The sequence below is a fragment of the Elephas maximus genome, chromosome 24, assembly GCF_024166365.1.
Source record: "Elephas maximus indicus isolate mEleMax1 chromosome 24, mEleMax1 primary haplotype, whole genome shotgun sequence".
In the NCBI taxonomy this organism is placed as follows: Eukaryota; Metazoa; Chordata; class Mammalia; order Proboscidea; family Elephantidae; genus Elephas; species Elephas maximus.
In genome coordinates this window covers 17,500,504-17,515,976 of record NC_064842.1, presented here as the reverse complement: position 1 = coordinate 17,515,976, position 15,473 = coordinate 17,500,504, and the positions used below count along the sequence as shown (strand labels likewise).

The 15,473-nt window shown below is 37.9% G+C and overlaps 1 protein-coding gene across 3 annotated transcripts in view; it reads left to right on the top strand.

Annotated features, from left to right (window-relative positions):
* The window catches only part of CNST (consortin, connexin sorting protein), a 92,357-nt gene that overhangs the window by 62,132 nt on the left and 14,752 nt on the right, over window positions 1-15,473 (top strand). For all 3 annotated transcript variants that reach the window (XM_049868044.1, XM_049868043.1, XM_049868042.1), the window contains 2 exons: window positions 14-101; window positions 11,852-12,750. In XM_049868044.1, coding sequence (XP_049724001.1) covers window positions 14-101; window positions 11,852-12,750 — 987 coding nt within the window. The remainder of the gene's footprint in view (window positions 1-13; window positions 102-11,851; window positions 12,751-15,473) is intronic.

Sequence of the window (15,473 nt, the reverse complement as noted above, 5' to 3'; positions counted from 1 at the left end):
TTTAACTTTTTAGATAGCAGCTGTAGAAAAGTCCCTGGGAAGAAAATGCTTTACGCAGTTAATAGTGTCTGAAGATCCAAAAGAGCGAGTCAAAGAGTCAGGTATGTTTGTAAGTTAAGTTAGGGAGGATGTAGAGGACGCCAGCCTCTTCCGGTGTTTTACAAGTGTGAACATCTGAATTGCTGTGAAGGAAGTTTTTTTTTCCATTTATGTTTTTAGACCTATACCTCTCCTAGCAAAATAGCAAAGCAAGATTTTTTATGTTGTGTAAGTCCATCTTTAGATGTCTAGTAGTAGAGATTATAGAATCTCCGTTCTTATAAAAATATAAACTAATTCCCATGTTTTCATCAGGTGGGTATACGTACCTAACAGAATATGCGAAGACTGTAAAAAATGCTCTGAAACAGGGTTGGTTTTGGTGTATTCAGACATCTTTTTCTGTTTAAACCCAACAATCATTGTACTGGCTTTCCCATGAATTTGTTCTGTGTATGTAGATATTTCAAAGCTGTATATTTCAATAATTTATCTATAGCAATTTATTCTCTCCCCTTTTTTGTTGCTGCACATGTGATGTGGTGTAACTTGCACATACACGTTTCCAGCACATTTACGGTGTGTTTTATACTAGACTTCATGCCTTATGTCAAAAGTTCAATACTCTCAGAACCTTGTTTTTTCCTTACAGTAGTAATATGTGGTCTTATGAAAACCTAAGAAAATAAAGATACATAAATACATTTTAGGGTGTTTGTTTTGTTTTTCTGATTTATGATTTTGGTACTAACTTATACTCTTGGGCTTCATATTTATGAGTCTGGAAGCCCTGATAGGGAAGAAGCAGTATCAGGTGTTTTGGCTGAGTTTCCCTAAAGAGATATGATGAGGAGATAAGATAATGATGCCTTCAACTTAACTAGCCTTTTATCCAATACAAAGTACTTTAAAAAAACATCTGATTTAGCCCCCTTTTCTCTGATGAGGCAGGGTAGACATGCTGCCTTGGGTTAGTCCTACTATACTGTGTTTTTCCTGTCTCTCTTTTTTTACTCCCAGTCATTTTTATATCAGAAGTCAGAATAAAATGAGCTTCGTAACAGTCTTAAAGAGGGAAAAGTCAAAAAAAAAAAGCCACCTAGTGCACACGGGGGAGTTACGGGCTGCTTGTTTAAACTGGGGACGCAGCACTGGTTGCTGCCCAGCACTAGCTTAGCACAACCTCTGGCTTGGCCTCTGCTGGCAGATATGTGGCACAGACGGGAAAACTGAGACACCAAGCTGAAGTCGCTTGCTCGGTGCTTTGATTCACTACTGGCACCTGGGTCTTCTTTCTGACTGAATGCAGCATACTCAGTCAGTGGTGTGGATGATCAAAAACCTCAACAATCCAGACATCCTACAGGAAACCATTTCATGAGCGGTCTGGACTAAATTCATGGGAAAGAAATCTTGCCCAAGTCTGATAAAAAGGAAAATGTCAAATACTCCAGAATTAGTCTTCTCAGATTTGTTATTCTGTGAGTAAATATAAGAAAATAAATACAGAGAAATGCAAGAATATGAGAAAATAGGGAATATGAAAATATTACTTTAAATGATTTGTATTTAATGCCTTTTTTTTTTTTTTTTGCTTCTTATTCTTCATTTCTAATAATGTCTGACATGTAGTACAGTCCAGACTCCTTTTCCTTTTATTTCTGTCTGCATTCCTTGGTCCCAAGCTCCTTATCCTTATATAATATGTAACAGACAGTTCTACTCTGTCCTGTAGGGCCGCTATGGGTCGGAACTGACTCGGCGGCGTTGGGGTTTTATTTCTTGTGTAGTGGTTAGAGGTATTGTTCCTGGAGCCAGACTTGTCTGGTTTGAATCCAGCCTCCACTACTTAAAGCTGTATGACCTCCGGCAAGTGCCTCCCTTTCCTTACTTCCAAAATGGAGATGCTCATAGTACTCACTTCATAGGATTCTTATGAGGATTAAGTTAATAATTTCATGTTAAATGTTTAGAAGAGCACCTGGCACAAGGTAAGAGCTCAACACGTGTTTGCTGCTTTCATTCTTCCTTTTCCTCCTCTGCGATCACTATCCCCTACTATGGGTATTCTATCACTGAATATTTCTACTTTCTAATTACTGCACCCTCGTTAAAGTCCTCAAGTAATTTCATAATATTTATACAGTATTTTATATTTTCAAAACACTTTCATGTATGTTATTTCATCTGTTCCCCCTAACAACCGATGTGAGGCAGGCTGAATTGTTTTAAGAAACTCAGGTAAGCTAAGTGGCTTGTACAGGGTCAGAGCTAATCAGCACTCAAAGCCAAATACTGATTTTTGTACCCTAAAGTCCATGCATTTTTATTAACTTGTGTTTTTATTATCTATTTTTACTATGTAATATTTTATGTGTGGAAAATACATGCAACATATGTAACCTGTTACAAATGATAACAAAATGAAGGTCTGTGAACCTAATGCCTAACCAGGGACTAAACTACTGTTAATTCTGTTGCAACTACCTTTGTGTTCCTTCCATTTCCCATCTCTGCTTTCACGGACCCCTGAGGCAACTGCCATCCTAAGTCTTGCATATATCATTCTCTTCTCATTTTTTAATCACCTTTATTGAAACATAATTCCCATGCAGTAGAATATAGCCATTTGAAATATATAATTTGATGAGTGTTAACCAATATGTACACTCAGGTAACCCAATCAAACTATCAAATATATTCATCACTCCAAAAATTCCCCAAGCCCTTTATAGTCAGTCCCTCCCCACCTCCAGTCCCAGACAACCCAGTGCTTTCTCTTGCTTATAGATTAATTTTGCCTGTGTTAGAATTTAATATAAATAGAATTGTGCAGCCAGCTGTTTCTGAGAGTCACCCATATTATTGCATGTATCATTAGTTCATTCCATCTTATTGCTGAGTAGCATTCCATTTTATGATTATGCCAGAATTGGTGTATCCATTCACCTGCTGATAGGCATCTGGGTTGTTTCCAGTTTGGGGCTATTATGTTTTTATTTCACTTGAGTAAATAACTGAGGGTGGAATTGCTGGGTGATAGAGTAGGTGCATACTTGACTTTAAAAGAAAGTGCCAAACAATTCTCCAATGTGGTTGTTCCCTTTTATATACCTACGAGCAGTATGTGAAAATTCTTGTTGCTCCATGTCTTTGCATTAAGAACTGTCAGTCTTTTTTATTTTAATCATTTTAGTGGATATTAAATTGTATCACATTATAATTTTAACTTGCTTTTTTCCTGATGACTATGTACATTTTTAAATATATTTCTTATTGTGATAAATATATATAAAACAGAACATTTGCTATTTCAACATTTTTTACATGTACAATTATGTGTACTTTTAATTTTGAATTAGTGTCTCTTAGAAGCTGTGCTAATTTAAGCCCTAATCAACATTTCAGGCTTAGTTTAAGTATTTCTTTTCAGTCTGCTAAAATAAATATTTATTGTGAAAATTTCTTTCTCCAGCCTGACAGGCGAATAAAAACTCATGTGTTTATACTTAATGTTAATTAATGAGATGTTCAGAAATTATAAGTAAGTGTTAATTCAGGAATACACTAGTCGCATATCAGGAATTATGTTGGGGATTTTTTTCCAAAAAAAGGAAAACGGTTGTGTAGTAGGGGTGGGGTAAGGATGAAAAAGAAAAACTCAAAGGCACGTACATTCCTGCAGAGCACGTGTTAGAACTTAGGTTAAGTCTGACTCTCATTTTAGAGCTACCTCTGAATCTTTAATTCAGTATTATTTAATATCTGTCATGTACTTGACTATTCTATTTTTATTTCATCAGAGTAGGGTAGCTTTTTTTTAGTGTGTGAACCTAATACAATAGGAAGCAAGCTTACTTCACTACATCTTTGTATTCAGAAGAACCAATTAACAAACATTTTAATATTAATAGAAACAATAATAAGTTTTTTTACTGTAATACATTAAAAAAAAAAAAACATAGGGTTTCCTAGGAGTAATACATACTTGTAGAAAATTCAGAAAGTATTTTTGGTTAAATATAGTGGCTCCAACACTTACCTCCACTTTTTCCTAGAACACCATTAAAATATCAGGAAGGGATTTTTAAAAAGCAGAAACCCTCAAGGACAGAACTGGCAAGGAGAGAGAAACAGATGAGACACTGAGAAAATACCAGAAGCTGGAAGGCAGATGGGTGGGTGGGAACTGGCATAGCAGCCCAGAGAAAACTGAAAACTAAGCATCTACAGGGAAAAAGTTGATTTCTGCCTGGAAAGGTTTGAGAATCGGAAGCACATGATTCCCAGGGATAAAGTGTTGTTCTAAAAACAGGAGATTCAGTTGAAAGGCTGTACAAGAAGCATTTAGATCTTTAGATTCCTTCCCTGTATAGAAAAGGGGATTAAATTAAAGTCTTACATATCCTTAGCCTACATTCTACATTTGGTATTCAGAACTGTGGCAGCTAGGTGACTTTCTTTCTTTCTGAGAAACAGGCTTAGTCTAGAAGATGAAGCCTCCAGATACTGAAATTCCACTCCTCCTAACAAATAGCCAGGCTCCGTTTCTCCCACATAGAGGACTACTCCTGGACAAGGCTTGCCTTTAACCGCAGAGCTTTCATCAACTTCTTATTGCCTTATTTTAAAAACAAACCTCAAACAGGAAAGACAGAGATCAAAACAGATAGGAAAAAAAAAAAAAAAAGAAATTTGAAGAAAACAAAATGCAGAGAATACGTGAAAACTAAAAAAAAAAAAAAAAATTGAGTATTATCACAGAAATTAGAGAAAATATTGCATATGTGGAAACAAGAATAAGATGCGATAAAAAAGGTACATCTCAAAAATAAAGTTATTAGAAATTAAAATTGTGATGGCCAAAAAAAAAAAAAAAATTAGAAGAATAAAATTGAGCCAAAAACCAAACTCTTCAGACAGGGATTGGACTGGACTATGGGATAGAAAATGATACTGGTGAGGAGTAAACTTCTTGGATCAAGTAGACACATGAGACTATGTGAGCAGCCTCTGTCTGAAGGGGAGATGAGAGGGCAGAGGGGGTGAGAAGCTGGCCGAATAGACACGAAAATAGTGGAGAGAAGGAGTGTGCTGTCTCATTAGGGGGAGAGCAACTAGGGGTACCGAGCAAGGTGTATATAAATTTTTGTATAAGTGACTGACTTGATTTGTAAACTTCTACTTAAAGTACAATAAAAAAAAAAAAAAATTGAGGCCAAAACCAAACCAAGCCAAACCCGTTGCTATTGAGTCAAAGACAAAGAGATGAATAGTATGACAGAAAAGACATAGATGATCAGTCCATGGGGTTCAAAATCCTAATACAGGTATTCTAAAAGGAGAAAATAGGATGTGGCAAGAAATAAGTTATCAAAAAAATAATACAAGAAAATTTCCCAGAATTGAATCTGTGAGTTTCCCGATTTAAAAGCCCTACATGTGCCCAACACAATGAATGAGAAACTTCATGGAGTTTCAGGGCACTAGGTAGAGAGAAAAGAGCCTACAGCTGCCAGAGAGAAAATGTAGGTTACAAGGGATTGGTATTCAGAATGGTATTAAACTTAACAGCCATCCTGGAAGCTAGCCACAGTATACCAATGCCTTCAAATTTGTGAGAGAAAATTTTTTCTATCCTAGAAATCTATACCTAGCCAAAGTCTTAGTCAGAGGTGGAGGAGTAAAGACTTTCAGATGTGAAAGATCTCAAGAACTCCAGAACTAGATGGTGCCTGGCTACGACCGATGACTGCCCTGACAGGGAACACACCAGAGAATCCCTGACGGAGCAGGAGAACTGTAGGTTGCAGACCTCAAATTCTCACAAAAAGACCAGACTTAATCGTCTGACTGAGACTAGAGGGACCCCGGAGGTCATGGTCCCCAGACCCCGTGTTAGCCCAAGACTGGAACCATTTCTGAAGCCACCTCTTCGGACAGGGATTGGACTGGACTATAAGAAAATGATACTGGTGAGGAGTGAGCTTCTTGACTCAGATACATGAGCTTATGTGGGCAACTCCTGTCTGGAGGTAAGATGAGAAGGCAGAGGGTGATGGGAGCTGGTTGAATGGACATGGGGAATACAGGGTAGAGAGGAGGAGTATGCTGTCTCATTACGGGCAGAGCAGCTAGGAGTACATAGCAAGGTGTATATAAGTTTTTGTATGAGAGACTGACTTAATTTGTAAACTTTCACTTAAAGCACAGTAAACACACACACACACACACACACACAAAGTAGAAATGTTTAACTGCTTCCTATAAGGCTTAACAATCATTATAGTTTAATAAAAGGCACTTAGATATTTTTTAAAAAAAGAGAAAAAATCACTCTCCATACACCCTTTCTTAGGAAATGTTCCACCAAGAGAGAATGAAGAGGAAGATCTAGGATTTAGAAAACTAGGGCTCTTATATAAAGCCACCACCCATCTGTCAGTACTGTACTGGCTTGCTTGTTGCTATGATGCTGGAAGCCAGGCCACCGGTATTTCAAATACCAGCACTCACCTATGATGGACAACTTTCAGTGGAGCTTCCAGACTAAGACAAACTAGGAAGAAAGCCCTGGGGTGGAAAGGGCAGAGTGCTGTCACATTGCAGGGATTGTAGCCAATGTCACAAAACAATTTGTGTATAGATTTTTGAATGAAAAGTAACTCACGCTGTAAACTTTCATCTACAGTACAATCAAATTATTAAAATAAAAGGCCTGGAGGTCTATTTCCAGAAATTTGTTGTTGTTGTTATATGCCATTGAGCCAGTTCCAACTCGTAGCGACCCTGTGTGCAATAAAAGAAAACACTGTCAGTCCTGTACCATCCTCACAGTCATTGCTGTGTTTGAGCCCATCGTGGCAGCCACTGTATCAGCCCATCTCATTGAGGGTCTTCCTCTTTTTCCGTGACCCTCTACTTTACCAGGCATGATGTCCTTCTCCAGGGACTGGTCCCTCCTGATAACATGTCCAAAGTACTTGAAACGAAGTCTCACCATCCTTGCTTCTACAGAGCATTCTGGCTGTACTTCCGGCAGACCATGGGATGTCTGTTCAGTATTCTTCACCAACACTGTAGTTTAAAGGCATCGGTTCTTCTTCAGTCTTCCGTATTCGTTGTCCAGCTTCCCCATGCATGTGAGGCGATTGAAAATACCACAGCTTGGGTCAGGGGCACCTTAGCCCTCAGAGTGAAGTCTTTGCTTTTTAACACTTTAAAGAGGCCTTTTGTAGCAGCTGTGCGCAATGCAACACTTTGATTTCTTGGCTGCTGCTTCCATGATTGTGGAGCCAAGTAAAATGAAATCCAAAAATTAGCCAATGAAAACCCTTTGGATCACAACAGAATATTGCCCAATATAGTGCTAGAAAAAAAAAAAAAAAAAAAGGAGCTCTGGTGGTGCAGTGATTAAGCGCTCAGCTGCTAACTGAAAGCTTGGCAGCTCGAACCCCCCAGCCACTCCATGGGAGAAAGCCGTGGCCGTCAGCTTCTGTAAAGATTACAGCCTTGGAAACCCTACCGGGCAGTTCTCCTCTGTCCTGTAGTGTCACTATGAGTCAGAATCAGCAGCAGTGGATTTTGATTTTGGTTTTGTAGTGCCAGAAGATGAGCCCCTAGGTTGGAAAAAGAACTAAAAGAAAAAAAAAAGGTTGGAAGGCACTATAAAATAGCCACAACAATGGAGTCAATGGAGTCAAACAAACCAAATGAGCATGAAGGTGACGTAGGACCAGGCAACATTTTGTCCTGTTATACATGAAGTCATGAACTGGAGCTGACTTGACAGCAATTAACAACATAAAACCAAAGGAAATTCCTAGGATCACAGTGTAGGGACATTCAAGGACAATGCCTGCGTAAGAGGCATGGAGAGCAAGTAGTGCATATTGGAACATGTCAGAGATTCAAGAGGGATAGTTACTAGAAAAAAATTAAAATGATAAATTTCCTGTACGTATATCATAATTGTGTATCTGTCAGAGTTTAGAGATATATAAAGGTAAAAAAAAAAAATGAGGTAATGAGGCAGTTATCAGCTCTGAGGAAAAGAAAGCTTAACCGAGAAAGGAAAATTTATCACAGCACACATGTGGATCATTTGTGAATGGTATTACAAAGCCTAGTAATGTAATCATTGATGTAGTCCAGAGTTGTGTTGACCTGTAATGGGGATGCTAGAGCATGCATCATTAGGGGGAAAGGAATCAAAAGAACTAAGAGAACTAATTCTCTTCTTCTGTGGTAAGAAGTCAGTAGGTAGTGTCTAAAACCAAAAGGTGAGGAAATAACAGTGTAGGTGTTATCTAGAAATGTGGAGGACAAATGTGAAAAGAAACAGCTAAAGGAGTTCAAAGTGGTTGCCCCTAGAGAGCAGGAATCAGAGGTAGGAAGGGTAAGGCATGGGGCACCTGTTTTTCGTTGCCTGTAAGGATAAATTAATAGCTTTTCCTCATTTAACCAAGTGCTGTACACTACTTAATTTACTGTAATAATGTAAGGAAAGGCATAATTTGACACACACAAAAAATGTTTAGATAGCATACATCATGTTTGATTTGGAGTGTTAATACATATTAAAAATATAATTTAAATTTTGTATAACTTCAAAAACTGCAGCTACTCTCATGATCTAGTTTGGAACTCTTTTGTGTCTTAAATTACCTACCTTTTTTTTTTCATAATTTTTTGTATTGTTTCTAAATAATGAGATGAGAACTATTTTCAGGCTGTTATTTTATAAATAACACATTGTAGCTATGGATAGTCTTTATCACTCACAACTTAAGTGGTATTTCAAAAAACAAAAGACCAAACCCGTTGCCATCGAGCCGATTCCGACTCACAGCGACCCTTTAGGACAGAGTAGAACTGCCCCATAGAGTTTCCAAGGAGTAGGTGATGGATTCTAACTGCCGACCTTTTGGTTAGCAGACCATAACTCTTAACCACTGTACCACCAGGGCTCCTCGGTTCATTAGATTTTATAGTTAAAATGGTTGTAATTTGCCCAATTAGTGCTAGTAACTGCAGTCAGCTCCTACTGATATCACAGTCTTGATTCTGTAACTTTTCAGTTACTTATAACTATTAAATAGTCTCATTTTGATTCTTTAAGGCTCAGTTGAATTCAAAACTTCATTTTAACACTTAAATCTCACGGTATTCAAAGCTCTTCCTGGGCCTCTGTCCCCCTAGGGCAGAGGGTAAGGTTTGCTGGCAGTGGGAGCTAGCTCAGTTAGGGCCTATGACTGAACCCAGGTTGAGTTCTGTGAGGGACGTGTGGTGGCTCCAGCAGGACCCTCCGAGGAAAGCTTTGCTCCCAAGTAGCTGTCCTAGATATTTGCAGACCTTTAGCTAGGGATCCAACCCCACTGCCATCGAGTCAACTCTGACTCATAGAACCCTATAGGATAGAGTTAGAACTGCCCCGTAGGGATAGCATACCCCCATTCCCCTGATGTAGGGCTCTCTCTGCCCTATGCTTTAATCTTATGGTACCTGTGAGAATGTGGCCCTCAATTTTATTTACTCTGTAGCCTGTGGGACATCTTCTGAACCTTTGGGTACTGAGAATTTGTGGGGGAGAGATGTAGCCCCTTTCCACCAAGCTCAGTGGCCAAGCAGACAACCTATGGGGAGTGAAAAGTCCATCTGTTTTCTCTCAGTCTCCCAAACAGTGATTCTTTGGAGTAGGAAGAGGGAAGGAATGTTGTACTCTCCCAAAAAGCAGCCTCTTCCTTCTTTTCCTGGTCCTCATCAGATAATTGAGCCATAATGTGGGGAACGTTGTAGAAATTCTAGTGAACTGGTGCCACTCAGCAGCCTTGACTTCAGGTGGCTCATCTCACTCCCTGATTCTCTGCAGCCAGAGGACAGGATACTTAAATGCCTTTACTGTTGTTCAGGGCTCCAGGTACAGTCCTTAGTTGTCAGTTGATAATTATAAAATTACCAATAAATGGACAACCAAACGGTATAATTATCACCACGTTTTATCTTTGATTTTAACCCTTGGCCCATTATTTGTACAAGTTAAACAATGTATGACTGTAGAGAAAATTAAAACTTCTCTGGTAGTTAGCAGTGCTAAACAGAATGATAAACTGAGTCATGAACAGACTTCTCTGTTATCTGCCAATCATCTTATGCATTACTATTTAGTATATATGTGAAGATTTTCAACTGTTTAAAGTGAAGGAAAAATATTTTTAATTGATTTTTATTTAAAATAGAAATTGAAAGAGATGCCAGAATTTTAACCCATTCCTGTCTGGTGCTGAAGCTTACACTTTTTACCAGTACCCTGTGCTGCCACCCTTTATGAAGTTGCAAGGAATTTGTAAACACATAGATTAAGAATATTATGTTCTTTAATTTAGTCTTAGATCAGAATCAATATTACTTGGCATTCTTAGATTTTAAATTCTAAATGTATTACCACTGTTCATCCTGTAAAAAATATTTACTTAATATGCCATGTCTAAAATATACAGGTAGCCCCCTACTCTGATGGGGCTTTGTTCAGACGATTCCGTCATAAGTCGGTTCTGACGTAAGTCGAATACCTCATTTTTTTTTTTTTTAGCTTTCATATTATTATTTATTATTATCAGTATCTTTATAAATCCGTTTTTTGTCTTTGGGGGTTGGAAACATTACAAATAAACTTACAGATATATTTTAATACATACATACATGCATGCATAAAAAAATACATACAAACCATAAAAATATACTCTAACAATGAAGAAGAGTTGGCCAGCATTGGCATTTTGTCAGTTGTGGTAACAACTCCACTTGTGGAAGATTCTGGACCATCTGGATTATTCCTGGGAATGGGGATGGCATTTCTAGTCATAAAACTAGTGAGAGTTGTCTGTATGGTCCTTTTCTCTTTTTCTTCATGTATTCCATAGTAACACACCACTGATTCCCGAATCTACCTGTCGACTTTAGCAAAGTGATCAGCGTTTCGGTCCCTGTTTTCAAGCAGCTGAAGCCCCCGATTTAGTTTAGAAAAAACTCCAGCTAATCCTTTCAGTATAAATTTTTTTTTACAACTTCTCTCCTTTCTCTTCCTCATTCTTTCTCCAGCGTTTCTTTCCTCTTCAAAAGCCATCCAGTCCTGATCTGTCAGTTCCCCTTGTTTGTGATCTATGAGCTGTTCCACGTCGAGGGTATCAAGTTCTAAATTCAGCTTTCTTGCCATACGGAGGATTTTTCCACCCATCTCTTCCATCATATTATCCTGATCAAATGCTTGGAGTGTGTTCACATAACTCAGCTATTTTTTCCATATCCTCTGTATGCATTTTCCTGTAACTTCCTCCCAGGAAGATGTACTAAGGACGTTCATAAGTGCAGTTCATTATAACTCAAATACATCATAAGTCGGGGTACCTGTACTGAAAACAACTTTTCCAAACTTTAAAATATTCGTTTAAATCATATAAAAGGCTAATAAATTTCAAAAAGTGTATCTTTTAAACTTTTGAAAATGGACTTTTCCAATTATAATGAAGACTTAAATTATGTATATGCACTCTTAACAAGTTTTTGAATAGTACGTATTCATTTTGATATGTAGTGGATTATTTACTAAATATTTAGGCTATTTCCTCTCCCTAAAGGCACTAAAAAAAAAAAAAAAATTTTTTTTTTAAAGGCACTGTATTCATCAGATAGAATTGCCATTTGAGAGGGTTTGAATATTGTTGTGTTACACATATTGTTCATGTATCCCCCTCTTCTTTTCTGTACATAGAGTCATTTTGAATCTTAAGGCAACTTTTTTTCTTTGTTTTAGAGAGTGAAACTTGTCCCAGCAAGGAACCAAGTGAAGAAAGTCAACATAAAGGAGAGACCCAGGAGAGCAGCCCCTGCTGTAATCAGGTGGACGGTCGGGCAGATTCCTCCAGCCTTCCGGCAACTACAGAGAAAGACCACATGGAGGAGCCGCTCCTCAGCACTGAAGCCACACTGGAGCACCACACCCAGTCCTCAGAGGCAGCCGGGAGCAGGCCTGGGCCAGACTCTTCTGAGAATCCTTGCCAGGATGACAGCCGCTTACAGCTGGCTGAAACAGAGACCTGCAAAGATGTAGCCAGAATACAGGGCATTGCTGAAGACCCTCAGGTGCTCCTTTCCAGTGAGTCAGTGATAGAGCCATTGATTTTACCAGGCTGTGACCACATACCTCCTGCGTTGATTTCTGAGGGTAAATACCCACAGACTGAAAGAAAGGGACTCTTATTGCCTCCTCAGGATGCTTCTGAGGCATTGCCCACAGACCAACTTGAGAACAATGAATTAAATGAGCTGCAGCAACCTGACCTCACCGACAGAGATGGAAAATCACCACGGGGTCAGACTGACTCAGATGGCTCTGAGAGTGAACTTTGTGAAAATAATAAAATATCTGACTTGAGTACAGTGCTTCCAGAGGTGTATATGGCCCCAGAGGAAAAGGGAGATAAAGACGACCAGGTCAGCAAAGAAACAGAAGATTATTTGAACAGCCTTTTAGAAGGATGCTTAAAAGATACTGAAGGTTCCCTTTCATATGAAGATAGCCAAGAGGAAGACTCTGATCTCCCTCAAGATCTTTCTCCTGAAGAAGCATCCTATAGTTTACAGGAGAACCTACCTTCCGATGATAGCTGTCTTTCTCTTGATGATCTTGCAAAAAGGATAGAGATTGCAGAGGTAAATTAAAGATCTAATCTAAGTATAATGAAATTTAAGAAGGATATATATGCTAAATACTGCCTTGTTTTGTAAGTTTTCTCTGGTCTCAAATGCAAGGGGAAATTTTAGTTAACATGAACTTTTAATCATCACTAGTTATATTTATTTCCTTGTGTTGAATAAAATGGCTTTTAACCATTATTATGTTTATACTTTAAGAAGTCATATTGCATGCCTCCGGGTACAGCAAGTATTATGAACACCAGTTTTTATATTCCTGTGTTTTATATGGCAGTTCTAGGAATTATGATCGGAATGAGATTAGTCACATTCTTATAAGGAAATCTTTTTTTTTCCATATATCTAGAAGATAAAATACAGTATGTGCTCACTATTTCTTCCTCTTATTAGTATATTTTTTAAAGTCTTTAAAACAGTCTAACAGAATGAAGGAAACACTTTAAAATACACTAAGACCAGGACATACTGTATAAAATTTTAAGAAACTAAGTTGCATGCTATGAGTTTTCTCTTTCTTGCAGTATTAATTTTTAGAGCCTAGGTTTGAACAAACTTAAAACTTGCTACTTGACTAAATCATTATTATTATAAATAATTTAGTGTTATAAAATTTCTCTAAAGAAAATAAAACAGTAATGAAACTAGTAAAAACAAACAAAAAAAAAAAATCGAGATGACCATTCTCCTTTGTTCGATAAGCCATTAAAAAAGTTCAGAAAAAGAAAGGCCAAAAGTCACACCTAAACTGCAGCCCCTCAGGAAGGCAGCCTGGCATGGTGGACAGAACAGACTTTATGTAGATAGCCTTAGTGTAAATACTGACTCCACCAGTTCCCAGTCTCACTGAGTTACTTTTTACCTAAGTGTCTTTTTCCTCCTTGGAAAATTAGGATACCAGTTACCTTTCTTCTTCCTCGTCTTCCCTCCGTGCCCCCACCCCCACCCTGCCTTGGCATTGAAGTCCTATTATACCCATGGTTTTCTAGCTCAGCATTATCACTGAGAAAAATGACTTCCGGAGGAAATGGAGAAGTAACAAAGCCAAAGTAGACAACAAAACATACGTGAAAATAACCCTGTCAAGAGCTTCTTAAGATAATTGTAACCGTTGGAGTCTAGCTTCCTTTATTGCTATTTAGAGTCAGTTCTCCATGAACTATGATTTTTCTTCTTAATTTTTTTTGGCAAAATTAAGTAGAGCTAATAGTAAAACATTTGGCCCAGTAGTACTCATTCTCTTGTTTGCTTGTTTTTTAATAATTTATTTTTATTGTCGTTGAGAATGTGCACAACAGGGTATACACCAGTTCAGCAGTTTCTGCCTGTACAGTTCAGTGATGTTGATTACATTCTTCTAGTTCCACAACCATTCTCATCCTCTTTTTCCAAATTGTTCCTCACCCATTAACATAAACTCACTGCCCTCTAAGCTTCCTATCTAATCTTTCAAGTTGCTGATGTCAGCGTCATCCCATATAGGTAGCTCTGTTTATTTTAACCAGACCTCTGGTACAGGGAGTTCTCAAAACAGAAGTCCCATCTGTGATCACATCTGTCTGTAATATTAAATAGGTTACCTTTATCTGATTGCTTCTTTACCAATAACCAAATTGACTCTATGGGTAAAAACCATATGGCATATAGTATTACCTTTTTAGGTATAAATTGTGAAGAATAATCCAAGCCCCTTTTATGTCTTTCTACCTTATAGAACATTTTAAGATGGGGATTAACCGTTGAAGTAATATTGTTGTTGTATTACAACCAACTGGAATATCCCTTCTCAAGTCAACGTAATGTCAGTTTTTCCTATTCAGGTAACAGCTAAAGGTGGAAACTATGTCTATTTAAATTTTAAAGTTGTCTTTACTGTGAAGTTACTTTTTATACATGATGGAGCCCTTGCCTAAAATTCTATTGATCTATTAAGTCAAACTGTTTTAAGGACCGGAGAAGCTGTGTGTGATTAACAAAACTTACTTACTTTGCTATGCTAACTCTACACAAATTGTTAAACGCTTACTTTTGGAACACTTACTGTCCCTTCTCCATTCTGAGAAATATGCTTTGATAAAATCAGCCTATCTATTTCAGGAAAAGAGTCTTTTAAATTTCAGAACTGAAAATTGTAATGCTTAGTGTTCCTTAAATACTTTAAGAATGCAGTTTTGGGCTACGAAAAATGTCCAGGTAATGGTGTTTGCTTAGAAGTGCAAACTTTTTTTTAATCCAAACACGAGCTGTTTCTTGCTTTCAGTAAAACATTATTAAGGGTATTCCACATATGTGATGTTGAAAATATTACGAGGAATCATGTGAAGCTCTTGGCCTTTCTGGGACTCTCTGCAGCCACAGTTGGCTGGTGTTAATTGTTCTTGAATTTTTTTTTGCTTCCCTACTTTTGTGAACAAGGAATACAGAACATAGTTTCTTACTGACTAAACAATACCTATCAAGAGTATTTCTCAGGTGCCGTAACACAGTCATGCCCTCGGGAGCTGCAGGTGCATGTAGATTGTTTGTTTCCACTGCATGTGCTCTAGTTAGTTTTCTCTGTTCTCTTTCCAAAACCTCTTCGTTTCTCCCGTTAGTGACTCTGCCTCTTACAGGTTTCCTTACTGTTTGTAACTCTTTCTACCACTGTTCTTAGGTCTGCTACCCTCTTCTTTGTTACTTTTTTTCACTATTTTTTGTCTCTGCACTCTCATTTTCTTGCCACT